The sequence below is a fragment of the Alternaria rosae genome (assembly GCF_020736505.1).
Source record: "Alternaria rosae strain MPI-PUGE-AT-0040 chromosome Unknown BKA58scaffold_1, whole genome shotgun sequence".
Taxonomy (NCBI): domain Eukaryota; kingdom Fungi; phylum Ascomycota; class Dothideomycetes; order Pleosporales; family Pleosporaceae; genus Alternaria; species Alternaria rosae.
Genome location: NW_025763570.1, coordinates 4397134 through 4412777, shown reverse-complemented (window position 1 = coordinate 4412777; position 15644 = coordinate 4397134). Strand labels below are relative to the sequence as shown.

The 15644-nt window shown below is 52.9% G+C and overlaps 6 protein-coding genes across 6 annotated transcripts; 3 read left to right on the top strand and 3 right to left on the bottom strand.

Moving 5' to 3' along the window:
- Positions 1 to 880: 880 nt before the first annotated feature.
- BKA58DRAFT_28228 (uncharacterized protein) lies at positions 881 to 2348 on the bottom strand. The gene is made up of 3 exons (XM_046166833.1): positions 1719 to 2348; positions 1510 to 1666; positions 881 to 1462 (listed from the first exon to the last, which is right to left on the bottom strand). The coding sequence occupies exons 1-3, from the start codon at positions 2151 to 2153 to the stop codon at positions 903 to 905; spliced, it is 1152 nt and encodes a 383-aa protein (XP_046031868.1). The 5' UTR covers positions 2154 to 2348; the 3' UTR covers positions 881 to 902.
- A 1389-nt stretch (positions 2349 to 3737) lies between these two features.
- Positions 3738 to 5496, top strand: BKA58DRAFT_306386 (uncharacterized protein; the record flags this gene model as incomplete). Its single annotated transcript, XM_046167112.1, has 4 exons — positions 3738 to 3914; positions 3968 to 4354; positions 4406 to 4445; positions 4502 to 5496. 4 exons carry the CDS (start codon positions 3738 to 3740, stop codon positions 5494 to 5496), a joined length of 1599 nt encoding a protein of 532 aa, XP_046031867.1.
- Positions 5497 to 6200: 704 nt separating this feature from the next.
- On the top strand, positions 6201 to 6873 carry BKA58DRAFT_416836 (uncharacterized protein; the record flags this gene model as incomplete). Its single annotated transcript, XM_046172607.1, has 2 exons — positions 6201 to 6760; positions 6810 to 6873. 2 exons carry the CDS (start codon positions 6201 to 6203, stop codon positions 6871 to 6873), a joined length of 624 nt encoding a protein of 207 aa, XP_046031866.1.
- Positions 6874 to 8787: 1914 nt separating this feature from the next.
- On the bottom strand, positions 8788 to 9768 carry BKA58DRAFT_302624 (serine/threonine-protein kinase bud32; the record flags this gene model as incomplete). Its single annotated transcript, XM_046166940.1, has 2 exons — positions 8788 to 9112; positions 9173 to 9768. 2 exons carry the CDS (start codon positions 9766 to 9768, stop codon positions 8788 to 8790), a joined length of 921 nt encoding a protein of 306 aa, XP_046031865.1.
- An 880-nt stretch (positions 9769 to 10648) lies between these two features.
- BKA58DRAFT_28204 (uncharacterized protein) lies at positions 10649 to 12613 on the bottom strand. Its single transcript, XM_046166831.1, has one exon. It carries the CDS (start codon positions 12406 to 12408, stop codon positions 10771 to 10773), a length of 1638 nt encoding a protein of 545 aa, XP_046031864.1. The 5' UTR covers positions 12409 to 12613; the 3' UTR covers positions 10649 to 10770.
- Positions 12614 to 13206: 593 nt separating this feature from the next.
- On the top strand, positions 13207 to 13933 carry BKA58DRAFT_374237 (uncharacterized protein). The gene has a single exon (XM_046169308.1). The coding sequence runs from the start codon at positions 13227 to 13229 to the stop codon at positions 13500 to 13502; it is 276 nt and encodes a 91-aa protein (XP_046031863.1). The 5' UTR covers positions 13207 to 13226; the 3' UTR covers positions 13503 to 13933.
- Positions 13934 to 15644: the final 1711 nt, after the last annotated feature.

Sequence of the window (15644 nt, the reverse complement as noted above, 5' to 3'; positions counted from 1 at the left end):
TCATCTAGATCATGCATCTCGCCACTCTCCAGACCAACAACAAACATCTGCAAACTCCAGAGGAAATTCTGGAAAAGCAGGATCTCTTTCTGTTGCTCTAGCAGATTTGCAATAACCTCCAGCATCCCCGTGGAAGCAGTCTCTGATGCTGCTGCGTACTGAGTCTCGAAGGAAGTGTAGGCCGCAGTGTAGGCGTTGTTGTGGCTGATGTAGAGGTTTGTGAGCATGAGTTGGTGGGCTCGCAGGGTGGTGGGGAGGTTTGAGGTAGGTTTGGCTTCTCGAAGTAAGAGTGGTGAGAGCGTGGTTGGGTGGAGAAGGTTGGACATCATGGTGGTTGGGGTTGGGTTGGGGTTAGCTTGGAAGTTGGAGCAGGGTTCGAGGAGCTGGTGTGCATAGTTGTTAGGGTTACGACGGTGGTTGAGCTTGAGTAGAGAGGTCGTTTGCCAAGATGATGTGTGTAGTGAAATGGTGAGAAACGCAGGATTATTTTATCGCGTGGCCAGAAGTGTTTAAGTAACCGTGCATTATTTCCAAGTTATCGTCGTAGGAGTTTATGCTCCACTAAATAATTCACGTTATCGCCTCCCTGGAATTGATCTTCGCATGCATACAATGTGGAAGACACCTCATGGATCTCGAAGCCCATAGACATGCCATCAACCAAGCAAACACGAACGTCCCTCTTGAGTACCGGCAGTGGCATTTACACAATATGTTTTCTCCCTCTGTGAGAATTTGCGTCCATCTGGAAGCTGTTGATCTTACATGCATGAACCCTTGCCCAAACATCGTCGTTCTGACAAGGATATCTACTAGCAAAGAAAGGAAGCAGGACGAGAGGTTTGTAAGACCTCAGTGAAATCTCTTAGTATCATCATTCTATAAAGAGCGATGAGACAGCTTCATGTCGCGCTTATACTGGTGGATGCTCTGGGATTTCTCGGTGGTAGAGTGCTTATCTCTGAGGGGGTGCTGAACTTCCTTCTTGGTGGTAACTGATCTGCGCTTATCTTGTTGTCCGCCGCGAGTTCTTCTTCGCTGCTTCGCGTAACATTCCAGTGTGTATCCCGCCTAGGAGTCCTGTTCCTGCTACTGCCAATGGTAACAGCATTCATCTTGATCGTGCCGGCGTTGTTCTGGTCTGCTTCAGATCCACTCGGGTTGTGCCGAACGTAGCCTTGTGTATCGTAGGATATGTGAGGCGTGTGGGCACGGCGGAAGAACACAGCAAACGCAGGGCAACAACCAATACAGATAGCTACAGATGACTCAATGAGCGTCCAGAATGCTAGCCAGGTCGGACTGGGTGCTGTGCTTTCTCCAGACTTTCTGCCGACCTGTATGACGCGCAGAGTGGCAAAGGTGATGCACACGAAGCCAGATGCGAAGAGTGCGATAATAGCAATCTTCTGCGCCCGTAACATTTGAAGGTTCCACACAAGTCGGATTGGTAAAAACATGACTGGCAGCATTAGTACCGAGGCTGTAGTGGGGTAATATATCACGTACTCATGAGATCTGACAGGATATCGACAGCGTAGGACATGTATAGGCTAACAAGCTGGGCACGAATGTTTCGGGACGTATTTGGGCAGTCTCCTCTGAGCATCAGGGCGGTAAAGTCGGGACAAGAAGTAAGATAAGAAGCGATACAGCCGAGAACAGACTACATCAGAGGTTTTAGTGTGGTCAAAGAGCATACGATAACATGAACTTACAATAATACAGAAGGTGAATACTGCCCACCAAAGTCTTGTCCATACGCGCGGAAGGCCCTCTAGTAGTTTTTTGTACAGTGCTAATAGAGATAGCTTGACCGACCATAGTGTTAACCAAAACAGTACAGTGGTAACGAACACGATCCGAACGTTGAGGACGAAATCGGACTGGAACGTTGGCCAAGGTTCAAGTAATCCTACCAGAACCTTTGAGATGTCGAATATCGTAGAAATGTTGATGAGGTAGCATATTGACAAAGCGAGAAATAATGCAAAAGCCAGGTATATGAGATAGTCTTGCAACTCCATAGCTTTGCGCCTCCAAACTTGTACGCCAATACGTACGAGCATGACGGCTGAAGCCAATACCACCATGGCGTAAGAGGCTCGAAAGAACTCAGGTTCTGAGATGATTTCCTTGTACTGAGCAGACATGGCTGAGTGTCCGACATCAAACCGTACCGGCTACTGACAGACCTCAGGCGTATAGAGGTGAAGGCAGAGTGATGGTGGTAGAGTAAAGTCACTACATCGGACAGCGTTCTCTTTCCGCCTAAACAGTACATATTAGCCCCCAAGGATATCAATGCTCCTGTCCTCTACGGGCTGCCAGCTGCAGCATATATCTGAAGGAGCAGGTTCCCAAACCTAGGCACGGTGCGGCACAGTACATCCGTAGTGCCTTCACCTCATGGGGCGTAACCGGGTTCGGACATGGCCCGGCCTGGGATGCGAATTAGGTTGATTCCTCAAAGTTTGGATGCAAATCCTGAGGGCTCGGTTAGCAGATGGTTAATCTAGAATCGAATCCTACGGTGGCGATTTCTAGGAATGAGCACAGGAGCCGTCCCAGAGTTTTGGCCCCGACCATCGCGTGCGAAGATTCAGTTTTGTCCGTGCATATAGAGCGATGACAGTCGAGCTACCTAAGTAGATGATGATTTTATACGGGAGACCTTCTGGCAACCCAACAATGTGTAATGGAGTGCTGTGAGCCATGCCGTGATTCGTCTCGCATCGCGCTATGAAAGCGGCGTAGCTTAGACGCCACTTCGGATGTTCTGATGAATGCAGGAACGTTGGTGTCAATGCCAGCCGCTGGGTAAAACAAGGGGTTATGTCTGGCAAGGGCGGGGCGTTATCTCCGCGGCGGGCGGCATTGGCGGAGACACCCTAGCCTCACGCGCCAGCAGTCCACATATCATTTAGCCACCCCCTCCACAGCATCACCCATATGTACATCCTCTCACATATGTCGTCGGAAAGTATGTATACTCAGGTTCTTCTCAATGCTCAGCCATTTGCGCGTTCACCAGCCCGAGCGAGCCTGGCTCTTCGCAAACTCATCCTTCGGGTGTCTTTGCAACGGATGCTATAGTGCGAAGGATGCTGCCGTGTGCGGTGGGGTCATGCAGACCGGGGGGAAGATAATTATATGCATGTAACGTTAGCATTGGGATTGAGCTCGGTAACTCCGCCTCTTCGCGCTTCTGTGCGCACTCAAATCTGACCCAAGCAGGAATGAAGATCATGGCCGCCGGACTTTCGAGCCCTAATTGATAACAGTCGCACACTACGGGCGCATGAAGAAGCAAATCCATGGGATATTTGAAAGATGGTGCTTAGTTCATCTAGACCAACATGTTCAGATGTCCCGATGAACTCAAAACAGACAGGGACCTGGCTGAATCCTCCCGAGGTCTTCGATGTATACTGCATGCCAGCCTACCCCTTCTAAGACTGAAGGGATCTAGAAGTATAGAACCGCCAACGAACCCGTCAATTCCGGGGCACAGCATCCCCGCCGCCCGGTAATTTGATATCGCCGAGAATTTACACGTCAGGTTGGAGTGATAAAAGGATGTGGTTCCCTAGCACTGAGTCGCAGCCACCATCAATACAGACTTCTTCCTGTAATTGCGCAGCGTTCTTCCTGCGCCCAGCACCTTCGTGCCAGACTCGGACAATTCTTTTCGTAAACCCTGTTTGTAGATCGATCCTGCTTTTGCGATCGAAAGGATGAAGTACGCCGTCCCATCTGCTACCTTGGTGGCGGGCGTTGTATCTAAGGCTACATTCGAACCCGCAGACTTCAATGTGACTGAGGCATTACTCAAAAATGGTGTTAATGTCTCTGCTATACCTGAGCTTGCACCTTTAGCGGAGAGATCCCTATTGAGTGGCTGCTCCATTGCCGTAAGTACTGATCAAGGACCATGCAAACCCCGTAAAGACTGACACCTCGTCAGTGTAACTCGTTGAAGTTGATCTTTGGTGACGACCAAGTCGAGACACAGTCTGAAGCTGCATACGATGCCTTCATCAGCGATTACTGGTCCGGCCAACAAAGAGATATCTCTCCACAATGTGTCTTCAAACCTGAGAAAGCTTTGGACGTCTCAACTTCAATACTCCTTTCACGTCTTACGCAATGTCCTTTCGCCGCTAAGAGCGGAGGCCACTCGCCAGTACCCGGCGGCTCAAACATCGACGGTGGCATCACGATCAGTTTCGAGAAGATGAACAAGACAACAGCCAGCTCTGACAAGAAGAGCGCTACGTTTGAGCCTGGCCAAACATGGTACGACGTGTACACAAAGCTTGAGAAAGATGAAGTTGCTATCATTGGTGGTCGAGTAAGTAGAATTCTGTGAGAACAGAGAGGCGTGTCACTGATGATTGCTTAGGTTGCCAGTGTTGGTGTGGGTGGGCTTACTTTAGGCGGAGGTAAGAACCAAAATGGCATAACACTACCAGTCAGCATGCGCTGAACCAATTTTCAGGCATCTCATATTTCTCAAGCGTGTACGGCTTGGCATGCGACAACGTCATCTCGTATGAACTCGTCACTGCTTCTGGACTTATCATCAACGTCGACCAGAATTCGTTCCCAGATCTCTACTGGGCTCTTCGAGGGGGTGGCAACAACTTCGGTATCGTCACCAAGTTCAACGTCAATGCTATTCCTAGAGCACCAACCATGTGGGGTGGTATGCGAACATATTATGGAAACCAATCCGAGACTCTCATCAAGGCGTACTACAATCTTGGCATGAACGGAAAGAAGGACGGAAAGGCACATCAGATCTTGTCGTTCGGCTATGGAGCTGAAGTCGGGCAGATCGCTCAGGTTGAGCTAGAATACTCAGACCCTATCACTGACGCACCAGTCCTTGCCGAATACAATAGCATCAAGGGAGCTATCTCGGACGCAGCTGGAATCAATAGTCTCGCAAACCTTACCTCGCTCCTTGCGGCCGAAGGTGCAGGTGCTCGACAGGCGTTCTGGACCTGGACGACTAAGCTTGACCTGGAAATGGCCACTCTGGCTAAAGATATCTTTTTCGAGGAGCTCAACGATGTTCTCGACGTACCGGGTATTCTTGGAGCTGTTTCGCTCCAAGTGCTGACCGAACCTATCATTGAGAAAGGTGCCATCAATGGAGGCAATGCGCTTGGGCTCGACCCTAAAGACGGCCCTCTCATGTTAGCTCTTGTCTCCATGAGTTGGACCGACAGCGCGGACGATGACAAAATGAACAAGTTCAACGCACGCATTAAGGACCGCTGTGTGACGGCAGCCAAGGCTAAGGGCAAAGCGAACGAATACCTGTACATGAACTACGCCAGCCCGTGGCAAGACCCCGTTGCTGGATACGGTGCCGCGAATCAGGCCAGATTGAAGGCCATTTCCAAGAAGTACGATCCTAGCGGTGTGTTTGAGATTCTCCAACCCGGCTACTTCAAGCTCAACGGCCCACCACGGAATGACTTGTAAAGGATTCCATGTTGCACATCTGGCACATGGTAGCCACATTCAAACAATTCATGTCGTTTATCTGATCTGTCTCTCTATCGAATCGCATTGCTGTGATTAGTCTCTGCTTTCCTGCTCACTTCTCATCATTTGTCTCGGTGGTATCACTGCCGATAAAAAACGTCAGCGATAATCTTGGGTTAACTGGAGATAGTCATTCGGAAAGACCTTTGGCTGGCGTCATGAGATACCGTTAGATGGCGGTTACTGAAGTGGCAAGGACGTCAACATAGCAAAGTAAAAGTGGCTCCACGTGACATCTTTCCGATCAAGATATCATCAGCCTGTACCATACTGGAGGCCATCTCCTGGGTACTATGAATCTTTTAATGGCTTATTCTAAGAGATCGTAGCAGTTTTGGCGCCATTGCAACATTGGATGGTCTTCGAAGCGGTGTGTTGCCGCTCAGTGAGCGCCTGCAAACGCGCAAGGACGCGAAACTTTGCTGGACCTTTTTTTCTTTTCGCGACGACATGCCACACCTTCTCAAGTTATAATTGTCAGCACGAATAACATCGAAACCACAAAGCTTACAGCTCGCTCGTTACCTGCATCTTTTCAATCGCATCCTCACAAGCGTGCCCACCACCGCCGTCTGATCGGTCAGTGCATCAACAAGCCACCTCCGAAGCTGTAGCCGTCAATTGCAGCTCCCCAAGACAACATGTTACCTCGTTCCCGCCAGCCTTTGCGCCAGCGCCATCCCCCCAAAGACGAAAGCGACAGGCTCGTCATTGCGAGCGAGCGTGTCTTGACCGGACAGAACTCTGAATTTAGCAAGCTAGATGATGAGTACGAAGAGCTTCGTGCTCAGGCCGACAATGTTGGCCATGAGCAAGAGTACCTGGTAAAGGCCTATCATGGCGCCGACAGCAAAGCGACCAGACTAGATGGTCAGAACAAGAGGCTGAGGGCGCAGCTCGAGCTTGGGGACGAGGAGAGAGACGACTTCGTCGAGCGACTTGCGGGGGCCCAGCGAGAAATCGCTCGTCTCAAGTCTGCTAAGAAAGAGAAGAAGCGCAAGCGCGAGGACTTGCCGTCGTCGTTTGAGAAGGGTCCAGATGTGGACAAGAGCGCATCCAAGACAGAAGAGAAGCCTCGTGCTAAGGTCCACAGGGACTTGATCCTTGGCAGGCCGAAGCCACAAGAGATGACTGCTGCAGTAGGGGAGGAGGAGCGGATTCAAAAGAGACCCAGGCGACGACGTTACCGCGATGAGATAAGGTATGTTAGTATATATCGCATTGTCGTTCTCAACTAACATTCGTGATAGCAGGTCTACTGTTCAGGCTACTGTCGAGGTGGAGGCGGTTGTGGAGGAGAAGATGAATGCGTAGATACAGTAGGCGTTGGAGGATGACGGTATGATACTGCGTGATGTATACGTGGAGGTGTAGGATATATAGATAGTCGTATCAATAGTACTGAGTACCTCCCCACTGCTACATGGCATCTTCAATCTTTCGGTGCTGCAGCTATATGGACCTCAAACTTGTGCTAACATCTCACTTCTTAAACGAAAACTCTTTCTCAATTCCATGCAACAAGGCCTGAATATCAATGAAAAGAAAGTGTTGGGCGCGAGACACCCGGTTCACCAGATTCACACCAAAGGTTGCGACCTGACACTCGCACGATTACTACCACGAAACTAGTAAAAGCTGCGAATGGCCGACCTCGCGTGTTACTCACGGGCAGCCGGAGCTGCGAGCGTGATGGGAATCTCATACAGATGCGAGTATCATCCCATAGAATGGGTGTGTACTCTGAGCGAACGATACCTACCTAGGTAGGTATGTTCAACGAACCGAGCCAAGGACAAGAGAAGATACAGTGCTTGCAAGCGCCGCTCCAATAACAGATCGATCAGGGTTTCTGGACTTGTCTGTTATAATCTCAACTTGCGATCTTGGTGGTTGAAGTTCTTGCTGGGATCTCGTCGCACCCGAAGGCGACGTAACAGCTGCGCCTAAAGAAGAAAAAGAAGGATTGGGTGGGAAGTCGAGTATATACGTGCAACGAGAGGGCGCTAGTTAGCGAGCACGTGAGCCGTTTGTCATCGCCTGGCCGTCAGTCTGGCGACGTAGACGCGGTGTTTGTGTGACCAATGAGTGGAGAAAGTGAAGGGGAGGAGCCGCTAGTGACGAAAGCAAGAGATCTCGAGGCAACTATTAGAGCAGATACTACCGCTCAGACACTTCCGTCGAACAAGCCACTTCCTTCTTTGCCATTTACCATCTACGCGTCCAATCAATACCATACAAGATGCCCATCAACAATAGTTCCATCCAGACAGGCGACCTCACTGTCGACCGTAGCTCGCGGATCAGTGAGCTTGAGGCAACGCAGACATCGCTCTTGGAGCTGATGTTCCGGTTGATCAAAGATAGAGCAGACAACGTCGGCAAGGATGAGTACCTGAAGCTCATTGAGAAGCGCCTAAGGGAGTTGGAGAAGACCATTCGGCAGCAGCGCGAATCTCTGAACGATTCGGAGCGCGAGTGTCAGCATCTGGCTCTAGCAGCGAAGATGTACAGGGTGAAGAGCGAGATGCGCGATAGCGGGTATGTCTTTCCACCAGTCCACAAGATACCCAGGCTAATGCACCGCTCTCAGTGCCACTCAACAGAATTTCGAACCTCCACGGGACAACCACGAGCCTAGCCTTCCATAAGGTCATAAGCGAAGCTTGGAGGATATGGGGCAGTAAGTGCACCTGAACACGTGACCAAGCTCCACTTACATGTACAGATCCGAGAGTGAAAGCCAGCCTGCACCCGCCGCCAAGCGAGTCAAGGTCGCCAAGGAGCGTATCGTCGTGTGCATCTCCTGCTTCCGGAATGGCCGGCGGTGTGACTCCGGGGAGCCATGCCAGAGCTGCCTGAAGAACCGTAGCAAGTGTCAGAGTGCGAAGTGTGCCAACTACAAGGCTGGCAAATGTTCCTTCCCAACTTGTACAAGGACACATGAAGATGACGAGCGAAAATACAAGAGGGTTGTACACTCGGGTCATGTGAGCAAGAAGGATATGGCGGTGGTCAGGCCCAAGATATCTGAGGATGTATAAGGAGGCCTGGAGGTCGTCAGCTCGTCGGCGGAGAGAAACCACACCATCCCTGAACCAATGTAGCCACAAACGTCATCGTAGAGAACCGGGTTTGAGTATGTAAAAGTATCTGAAGGGCAACACGCTTTACCATATCATAACTTCTGAAGCCTCATAATACAAAGTAGCTATACTAATAAACCTCTCAACCTAACATACTCCTCTTCCTTCCCCTCAATCTAACCCCTTCTAACCTCTTTAGTACACCCCTCGCGCCCTTGCCACACTCCCCATACGCCTTAAGCACTTCCTGGAATAGCGGCTCCGCAGCTGGATGTGTAGCTGAGAACGCCCTCTCAAGGACGTACAAATCAACAGCTTTGTCTTCGTCTTGTATGCTAGCTGTTGTGAGACCGAAGTCGATGAGAAAAATGTCGCCAGCTAGCGAGGTGGTATTGGACTCTTGCGGAGGGTTCGCGGGAGGTAGGTCTGGAGGTTCTTCGCCGTTCATGGCTGCTTCGCGGAGGGTGCTCGTTGTCTGCTTTCCTCGTGGTGTTTGCCGTTGCTGTTGTGCTGGCCTATCTTGCGACTTGGGTGTTCGTAACATGATGTTGCTTGTTGTGAGGTCCCCATGACATACTCCCAGTTCGTGTAGCTTGCCTACTTCCCGTCCTACCCTTCGCATCAGGTCTAGTATCTCTTCCTGTCCTTCCTGTGCTTCTGCGTTACTGCTCTCGGCTGTCTCTCCACCTCTAGTCTCTGTGTATTTCTTCTCTTTTTCTCTCTGCGTTACTTGATGTGCCCACCCGTCCAACACTTTCCTCACAGTCCTGCCATCCACATACTCCAATACCAACCATCCCGCATCCCAGTCCGCGCCAGTCACCCCTGGTACATTGACACCATCCCGCTTCACCCTTATAAGACTTCTTGCCTCAGCTAGTAACCTCTGCTTTGTAAGGCGCTTGTCTAGGGTAGGATGTCTGTATGGCTTTGGTGGCCGGTATTTGACAACGACGGGCGTGTGGGGCGTGAGGAAAGTAGTCTTGTACACAAGGGCCTCAGCGCCTTGTGTTATTATTTCGAGCGCATCCTGGGAGAAAGGCGCGGGGAGCGTGTGGAGGGGACGCGACGTCTCGGGCGGTGGTGGGGGTTCGATTGGAGGTACCACGGGCGGCTCGGCCATTGCGATGTGGTTCGTATTGATGGGCGTGGCTTGCTGCGAGTTCTTGGTTGTGTGTATGATCAGAGGATGACGTGTTGAATACGCAGGGCGTAGGTGAGTTCGGGGTGTGTGGTGGTGTGTGGTGGTGTATGTAGATATTTCGATGTTGACAATGGAAGCTTCGCAGTTGCCCCGCGATGCGACACCAGCTTTCAGCCCTGTCACGCTTATCGATTCTTTAGCTTCAACACCACGCGAGCATCATGTCGATCACCGTTCAACAGCCATGGAGAAACTACAGTACCGAGATTAGCTTCTGCCTTGACCGAGTCGCCGTTGAGCACAGATGGAGATGACTTCTCCGGATTTGCACTCATTTCATGAGATTGCGAGCTATGTCACGGACATACAAGGGTTGCTGCTAGCCAGTGTCTGATTTTCCGGGGAAAGTGACCCTTGAGTCGAATCATAGGCCTCATCTCACAATTGCGGAGCGTGCGTTTTGGAAGCGAGTGTGATTGCACTTAGGTATCTCATCCTACATGATCCACTCTTCCTTGTGCATCGCCTTGTTGCGGCGGAAGCGAATGGATTTGGTCAAAAGCACAGTATCTTCCAACAAACAATGGTAACACAAAACTGAAGCCCCAAGAAGGCAGTGAGCTCTAGCCACAGGCCATTGAGCTCACGTCCATAAAGCATATCCCAAGTCGCCCGTCCAAATCGCCGAGCCAAAAACCGTAGAGCCTTCCCGCCATGCTCATTAAAAGCAGTTCGCATAAGAGTCTGGGAAACAAGAAGAAGGGGTGGAAAAGGAGATCTTCCCAATGGGCAAGAGACGAATGGTAATCGTGATATTCGAAAGATGGCAAAAGTGACCTTGGTCAAATGCAACAAACAAATGAACTAACAAACAAGGAAAGTTTCGTAATGGGCCGTAACAAGAGGCGTCCGGAGAGCGCCACAGTAATATGCACAGGGGAATGGATTCCCAGTTTTTCTTTCCAATCCATGGTTGATAGCTTAGAACACAGTGCTCTTGCGCTTCTCAGCGCTGGTAAGAACAAGCTTGGGCATGCGGCGTTGGCCGTTCTCCTCGGGACGGATGTCGACCAGGCCGCCTCCAACGGAAGCACCGTCGTCGCTGCTGACACTGTTGGCGGTGTAGGAGCGGTTGATGGAGTTGTCACGAGAACGCTCCTTGGAGGCCTTGCGCTCTGAGCCAATGGCGCCGTTGGCAACAGCGCGGAGGCTGCCGATGCTGGGCCTGCCCGAGAGGCTGCCACTTCCTCCGCTGCGAACACTGTCGGAGTCATTGTCGGACGAAGGGAAGTGGTCGCTGTCTGGCGAAGCGCTCCCGCTGCCGGTGCGATGAGCGCGGCGGCCGATGCCAGCACGCACAAGGTTGCCCACAGCCTGGCGACGTTGACGAGTCGCAAAGTTCTTGCTACCCTCATGCTTGGTAGTGGGACGCTCCTTGAGTTCCTCAATGGAAGGAGGGTTGCGAGGCTGACGAACTGGGTGCTCTCCAGCGCGTGCTTGACCAGGGCCGAATGTGCCAGTCATCGGGGTGGCAGGGAAGCCGACCGGGCGGGTGAAGGCAGAGCGAGGACCCTCCTCGGCCTTGCCATCAACAGCAAGAGAAGACAGGTTCTTCTTGTGACCGCGGCGGAAAGCGTTGGCAGATGGCGGTGGGAGCGGGACTACATCCTGGGGTGGGGTATTAGACTTCTTCGGCGGCGAAGTGCTACGCGAACCCCAAGGGCTGGGGTTGCTCTCGTTAGGAGGAGAAACGTGAAGCACTGGCGTATCAACCTTGGGCGGTGAAGTAGCGAAGCGGGGAGTTGGCGGCGGCGGCGAGTGCGACAGACCCGACATGCCGTTCTGAGCCTGCATGTTGCCGTTGTCTTGCTGGTAGCTCGGGTCAACGACGTACTGGTACTGACCAGTCATCTGGTTGAAGACAAGGTAGACACCAGGCTGATTGGTCTCCTGGATGGCAGCGGTGTTTCCAAACTGCTGACCGTAGGCGTTCATCTGGGGAGTGTACGGCGTGTTGGGGTACTGCTGTCCGCCGCTCATGTTCATGTTGCCGAACTGCTGGGTGGTCAGAGCAAGGAGTTGTTGCTGGAGCTGCTGCTGCCTCTGGGCGAGGTAGAGCTCGGTAGCCAAGAGCTGAGCCGCAACGTTGGGGTCCATCTCGCCGTCATCGAACTCAAATTGGGGAGGGGCCAGGACCTGGTTGTAGAAGTCGGGCTGCTGCTGTTGCTGCTGGTACTGGTTGACACCGCTGAAGCCAGAACCAATGGCAGTCTGGGGACCACCCTGGTTGGTTCGGTTGAACTGCGTGGAGTTGTTGGCGTTGTTGTTGCCAATGTTGTGCTGGCGCTGCGAGTAAGGAGCCGAAGCAGGGGGCTGGGCAGACGTGGGAGTCTTGGGCGCAGTGCGAAGGCCAGCCAGGAGGTGGGAGCGGCTGGTGCGAGGAGTCGCAACCGAGTCCTCGGCGATGGAGGCAACCTTGGGCGGCGAAGCGACGCTGAGACGCTTAAGCTGAGCGCCCTTGCCGCGAGAGGCAAAGCTCGAGGTGGGACCGCCAAAGCCACCCTGGGATTGGAAGTTGTTGTAGGTCATCTGAGCAAGACCGCCAGCGTCCATGCTCATTGTGGTGGTCTAAGAAGAGTTGCGAAGAAAGAGTAAGGGTGAAAGATACAGAATCGAAGAAGGCCGGACGAGGGAGTGTTGGCAAGACGGAAAACCGAGCGTGCACCGACGAGATGTTTGCTGTGAGGCAAGGGTGCAAATTGGCTGGCGATTATGGGATTAAGGATCGTACAGATCAGGATTGTAAGGTAGAGTTGATATCGAAAACCGGCCGATGGGCAATGTAGTTGGAGCTATTAACAAGTTCTTCGGGCGCTGAGTCGTTTGATGTGCTGTCAGAAGGATCGAGTGGTGACGGCAGAAGGCGCGGTCTGGTAGCAGCGAAGATATTTATGAAGGGGAATAGACGAACAGGCAGCGACGGGATCAAGGGCAGACAAGCTGGTGGTTGATGCGTCGGCTGGCGAGCTCTTATTCTCTCGGGGGAGCGACGGGACTGGCGCGCTCGCACAATCTCAGATTAGGCGGGGGATAAGCTGGTCCAACTGGGGGAGCAGGTAGAAGATGCAGAAGCGGCACTGTGTTGTCGAAGAGAGCGAAGGGAGAGAGGTAGAGAGGAAAGGGCGAGATGGAGGGGCCAGGAGAGAAAAGTGACGAGCAGCGGAGAAGCAGCGAGCCATGGACGAATGCGAGCGCTATAAGTGACGGGGGACCTGTGGCAGCGACAGTGACCCTGCATCGAGCCTAGCGTCTGCAGGCCCCCTGGCCGCGCTGGACGCACGCTTGAAACGCTGGGCCTGATGCGTAATGACTGCGCTTGGGCCGTTCCTGCGTGCGAAGGCCCTCGTGTGCGAGCATGTCGCTTTGATGCCGTTACGATGCATTGCGGGAAGTTGAGTGCTGCTACTGTACACAAAGCGTTCGCTGCTCTCGCAGGTTTCAGGCGCTGGGCGTCATTTGCGGCATGCTCGCTCCTGCCGCACCTGGCGAGGGCCCTGAGCGCTCCTGCCCGACGCCACGAGCGTACCTTCCTCGCGGCGCACCCACCAAGGGCAAGAGCGACTGGCAAACAGAACCACCGAAACAACGTCTTCTCATTGCTCGAGCCCGCCGCCCACGAGCACACCGCAAGACGTGATCCACTGCATCGATAGCGTCTATCTACGCCATCTCGGCCAGTCGTTCGTAGCGTCCCAGTAGTTACCAACGGCGGCTATGCGCCTGCGCGCTGCTACTGGCCAGTCCCATCGCGGCCACCGCAGCCCTTCAGCCACGCACACTCGCTCTAAATATACCCACCACCACCTGTTCATCAGCTCCAGCGACACTTCTGCAAAGGCATTGGTGTGCACCCGTCTCTTCTCCGCAACGATGAACAGCGTGGCATGCGCATGAATGGATCCACGCTCTGCACACGCCATCTCAAATCATTCACCTGTCTGTCAGCAGTCAGCTTCCAAATGTCCGCATCTCCCACGCGCAATCTGCAATGCATGTCGTGCGGGAGGAGCATGCTTGTTGGCGTGTGCCGACCCCGGACCTGGCTGCTGTCACGCTCCCACTGCAGATCCAGCGAGATGCTCGGTGCCTTGGAAAAAAAGGGACTCGATTGCGAGGCCGCTCCATCTTTTTTACACGCGTCGGCTTCCGCGGTCTTTCAATCGACTCGTGCCACTGCTCGTGCGACCCCTTCTTCGCTGTCGCCTGCCGTTTCGTCCCGGGTCTACCCTGCTGTCTCGCTGTGAAACTGTCGCTCCGTCTCAACCACCGCAGCCCGTGCGCCGCTCCCTCATCTCGCTAGACTCTCCCTGCAGCAACGCCTGCCAAGCCAGACTCGAAAGCGTGAAACATGCTCTCGTTGTCCTCACCTAGCGTTTGGGCCGCCGAAGCTGTGGGATGCGGAAGGCGTGCTGTCAGGGCCATGCTTGAACGCTGATCTCTGTTCGCGTGTGGGGACAACGCCCCTTCGTATGAAGAAGTCGTCAGACAACTCACAGGTATGTATCATCGTCCAAGCAAGCTCACCAGTCGCGCCGCTTCCGCCTGCTGTACATCGTTAGACTCGCTTGTCATTCGCGAGACTATCGAATCTAGCACCGAGGCCATTCGGAATGAACCCGGCTACCGGTATCGTATTGGCAGCCGTTCGGTCAGAGCCGCCGTCTTTAGCGGGCAGTAAGACTGCTTACGTCCGAACCGGCCGATTGTCCTTCGAAAAGAACCTCATCAGAACGCTTTCGTTCTGGACCGGAAGCCAGCGGCAATGATTAGTGGGGCGCATCAGCCCGTTCGGGAGCGCAGAAAAAGGGCAGGAGTGAGGCGCAGTACTAGACACGACAAGCCAACACGAGATTCATATGCCTCGAGGTTGGAAGGCTTCACAAGTCCAACATAACAGTGCATTGCAAAGTCAGCATCGTCACACGTCTTGTTCAGACGAGCTCCCTCACCAGACAGACAGCTCCTGCACCATCAGCGCTTGAGTACGCGCTTGCGCAGCTCTGTTTCACGAACACGATCGTCGAAGCCGTTGGAAATAGTGTGCCTCTGGCGCCGCAAGGCTGCATGTTTCGAAATGTCCAAAGCTTCTCGCCCACACATCCGTAGACCTCCAATCTTTGCCTTGGTTCACCAGTACGATGTCACGCTCCCACTGGATCGATGCTATTGCACGTTATCGATGATTTATAGATCAATCGGATCCCTCCATGTCCCTTTCATTATAAAGAGTGAGAGACTGAGCAACAAGCAAGTCAGCCCTATCGCCTCGTCCATGCTTAGCACAGTCTCGAGGTAGTAGAGTGAGGGAGCGTCCCCGAAGGTCTGGCCTCCTTCATGAGATGGTAGGGAGTGCGCATCAATATGAAAGAGTCGACATGTCGTCAGCGCAATGGAGAGTAAGTTCGTCAGTTCATCTGTCGCTGACGGATAATTTGGAAAACCGACGCCGTTTGACTGATGATGTTCCCGTACTATTTGGAACGTGTTAAACAAGAGGAACGACGCTCTTGCCTGGGATCGCACAGCCAATCGTCCAGTCGCATCTAGGAATCGTCCTGTCACTTCTAGCAACTGTCCAGTCGCATTTGAGAGATCTTTGACCCACTAGTAGTGTTTTCGCATGTTTGACACTTGGCATGAGACTCGGCACGAAACATCTGACACCACATGTTCATATGGCTCTTTTTAACAGACTTTTCTCAAGTGTCGCGAACATCAGGCAAACTGTTTCGATCTGCATAATCGCCCGTTTCCCCAAGTTTGTGGCAGCGTCAGTGACGGAGCGAGGAAGGCTC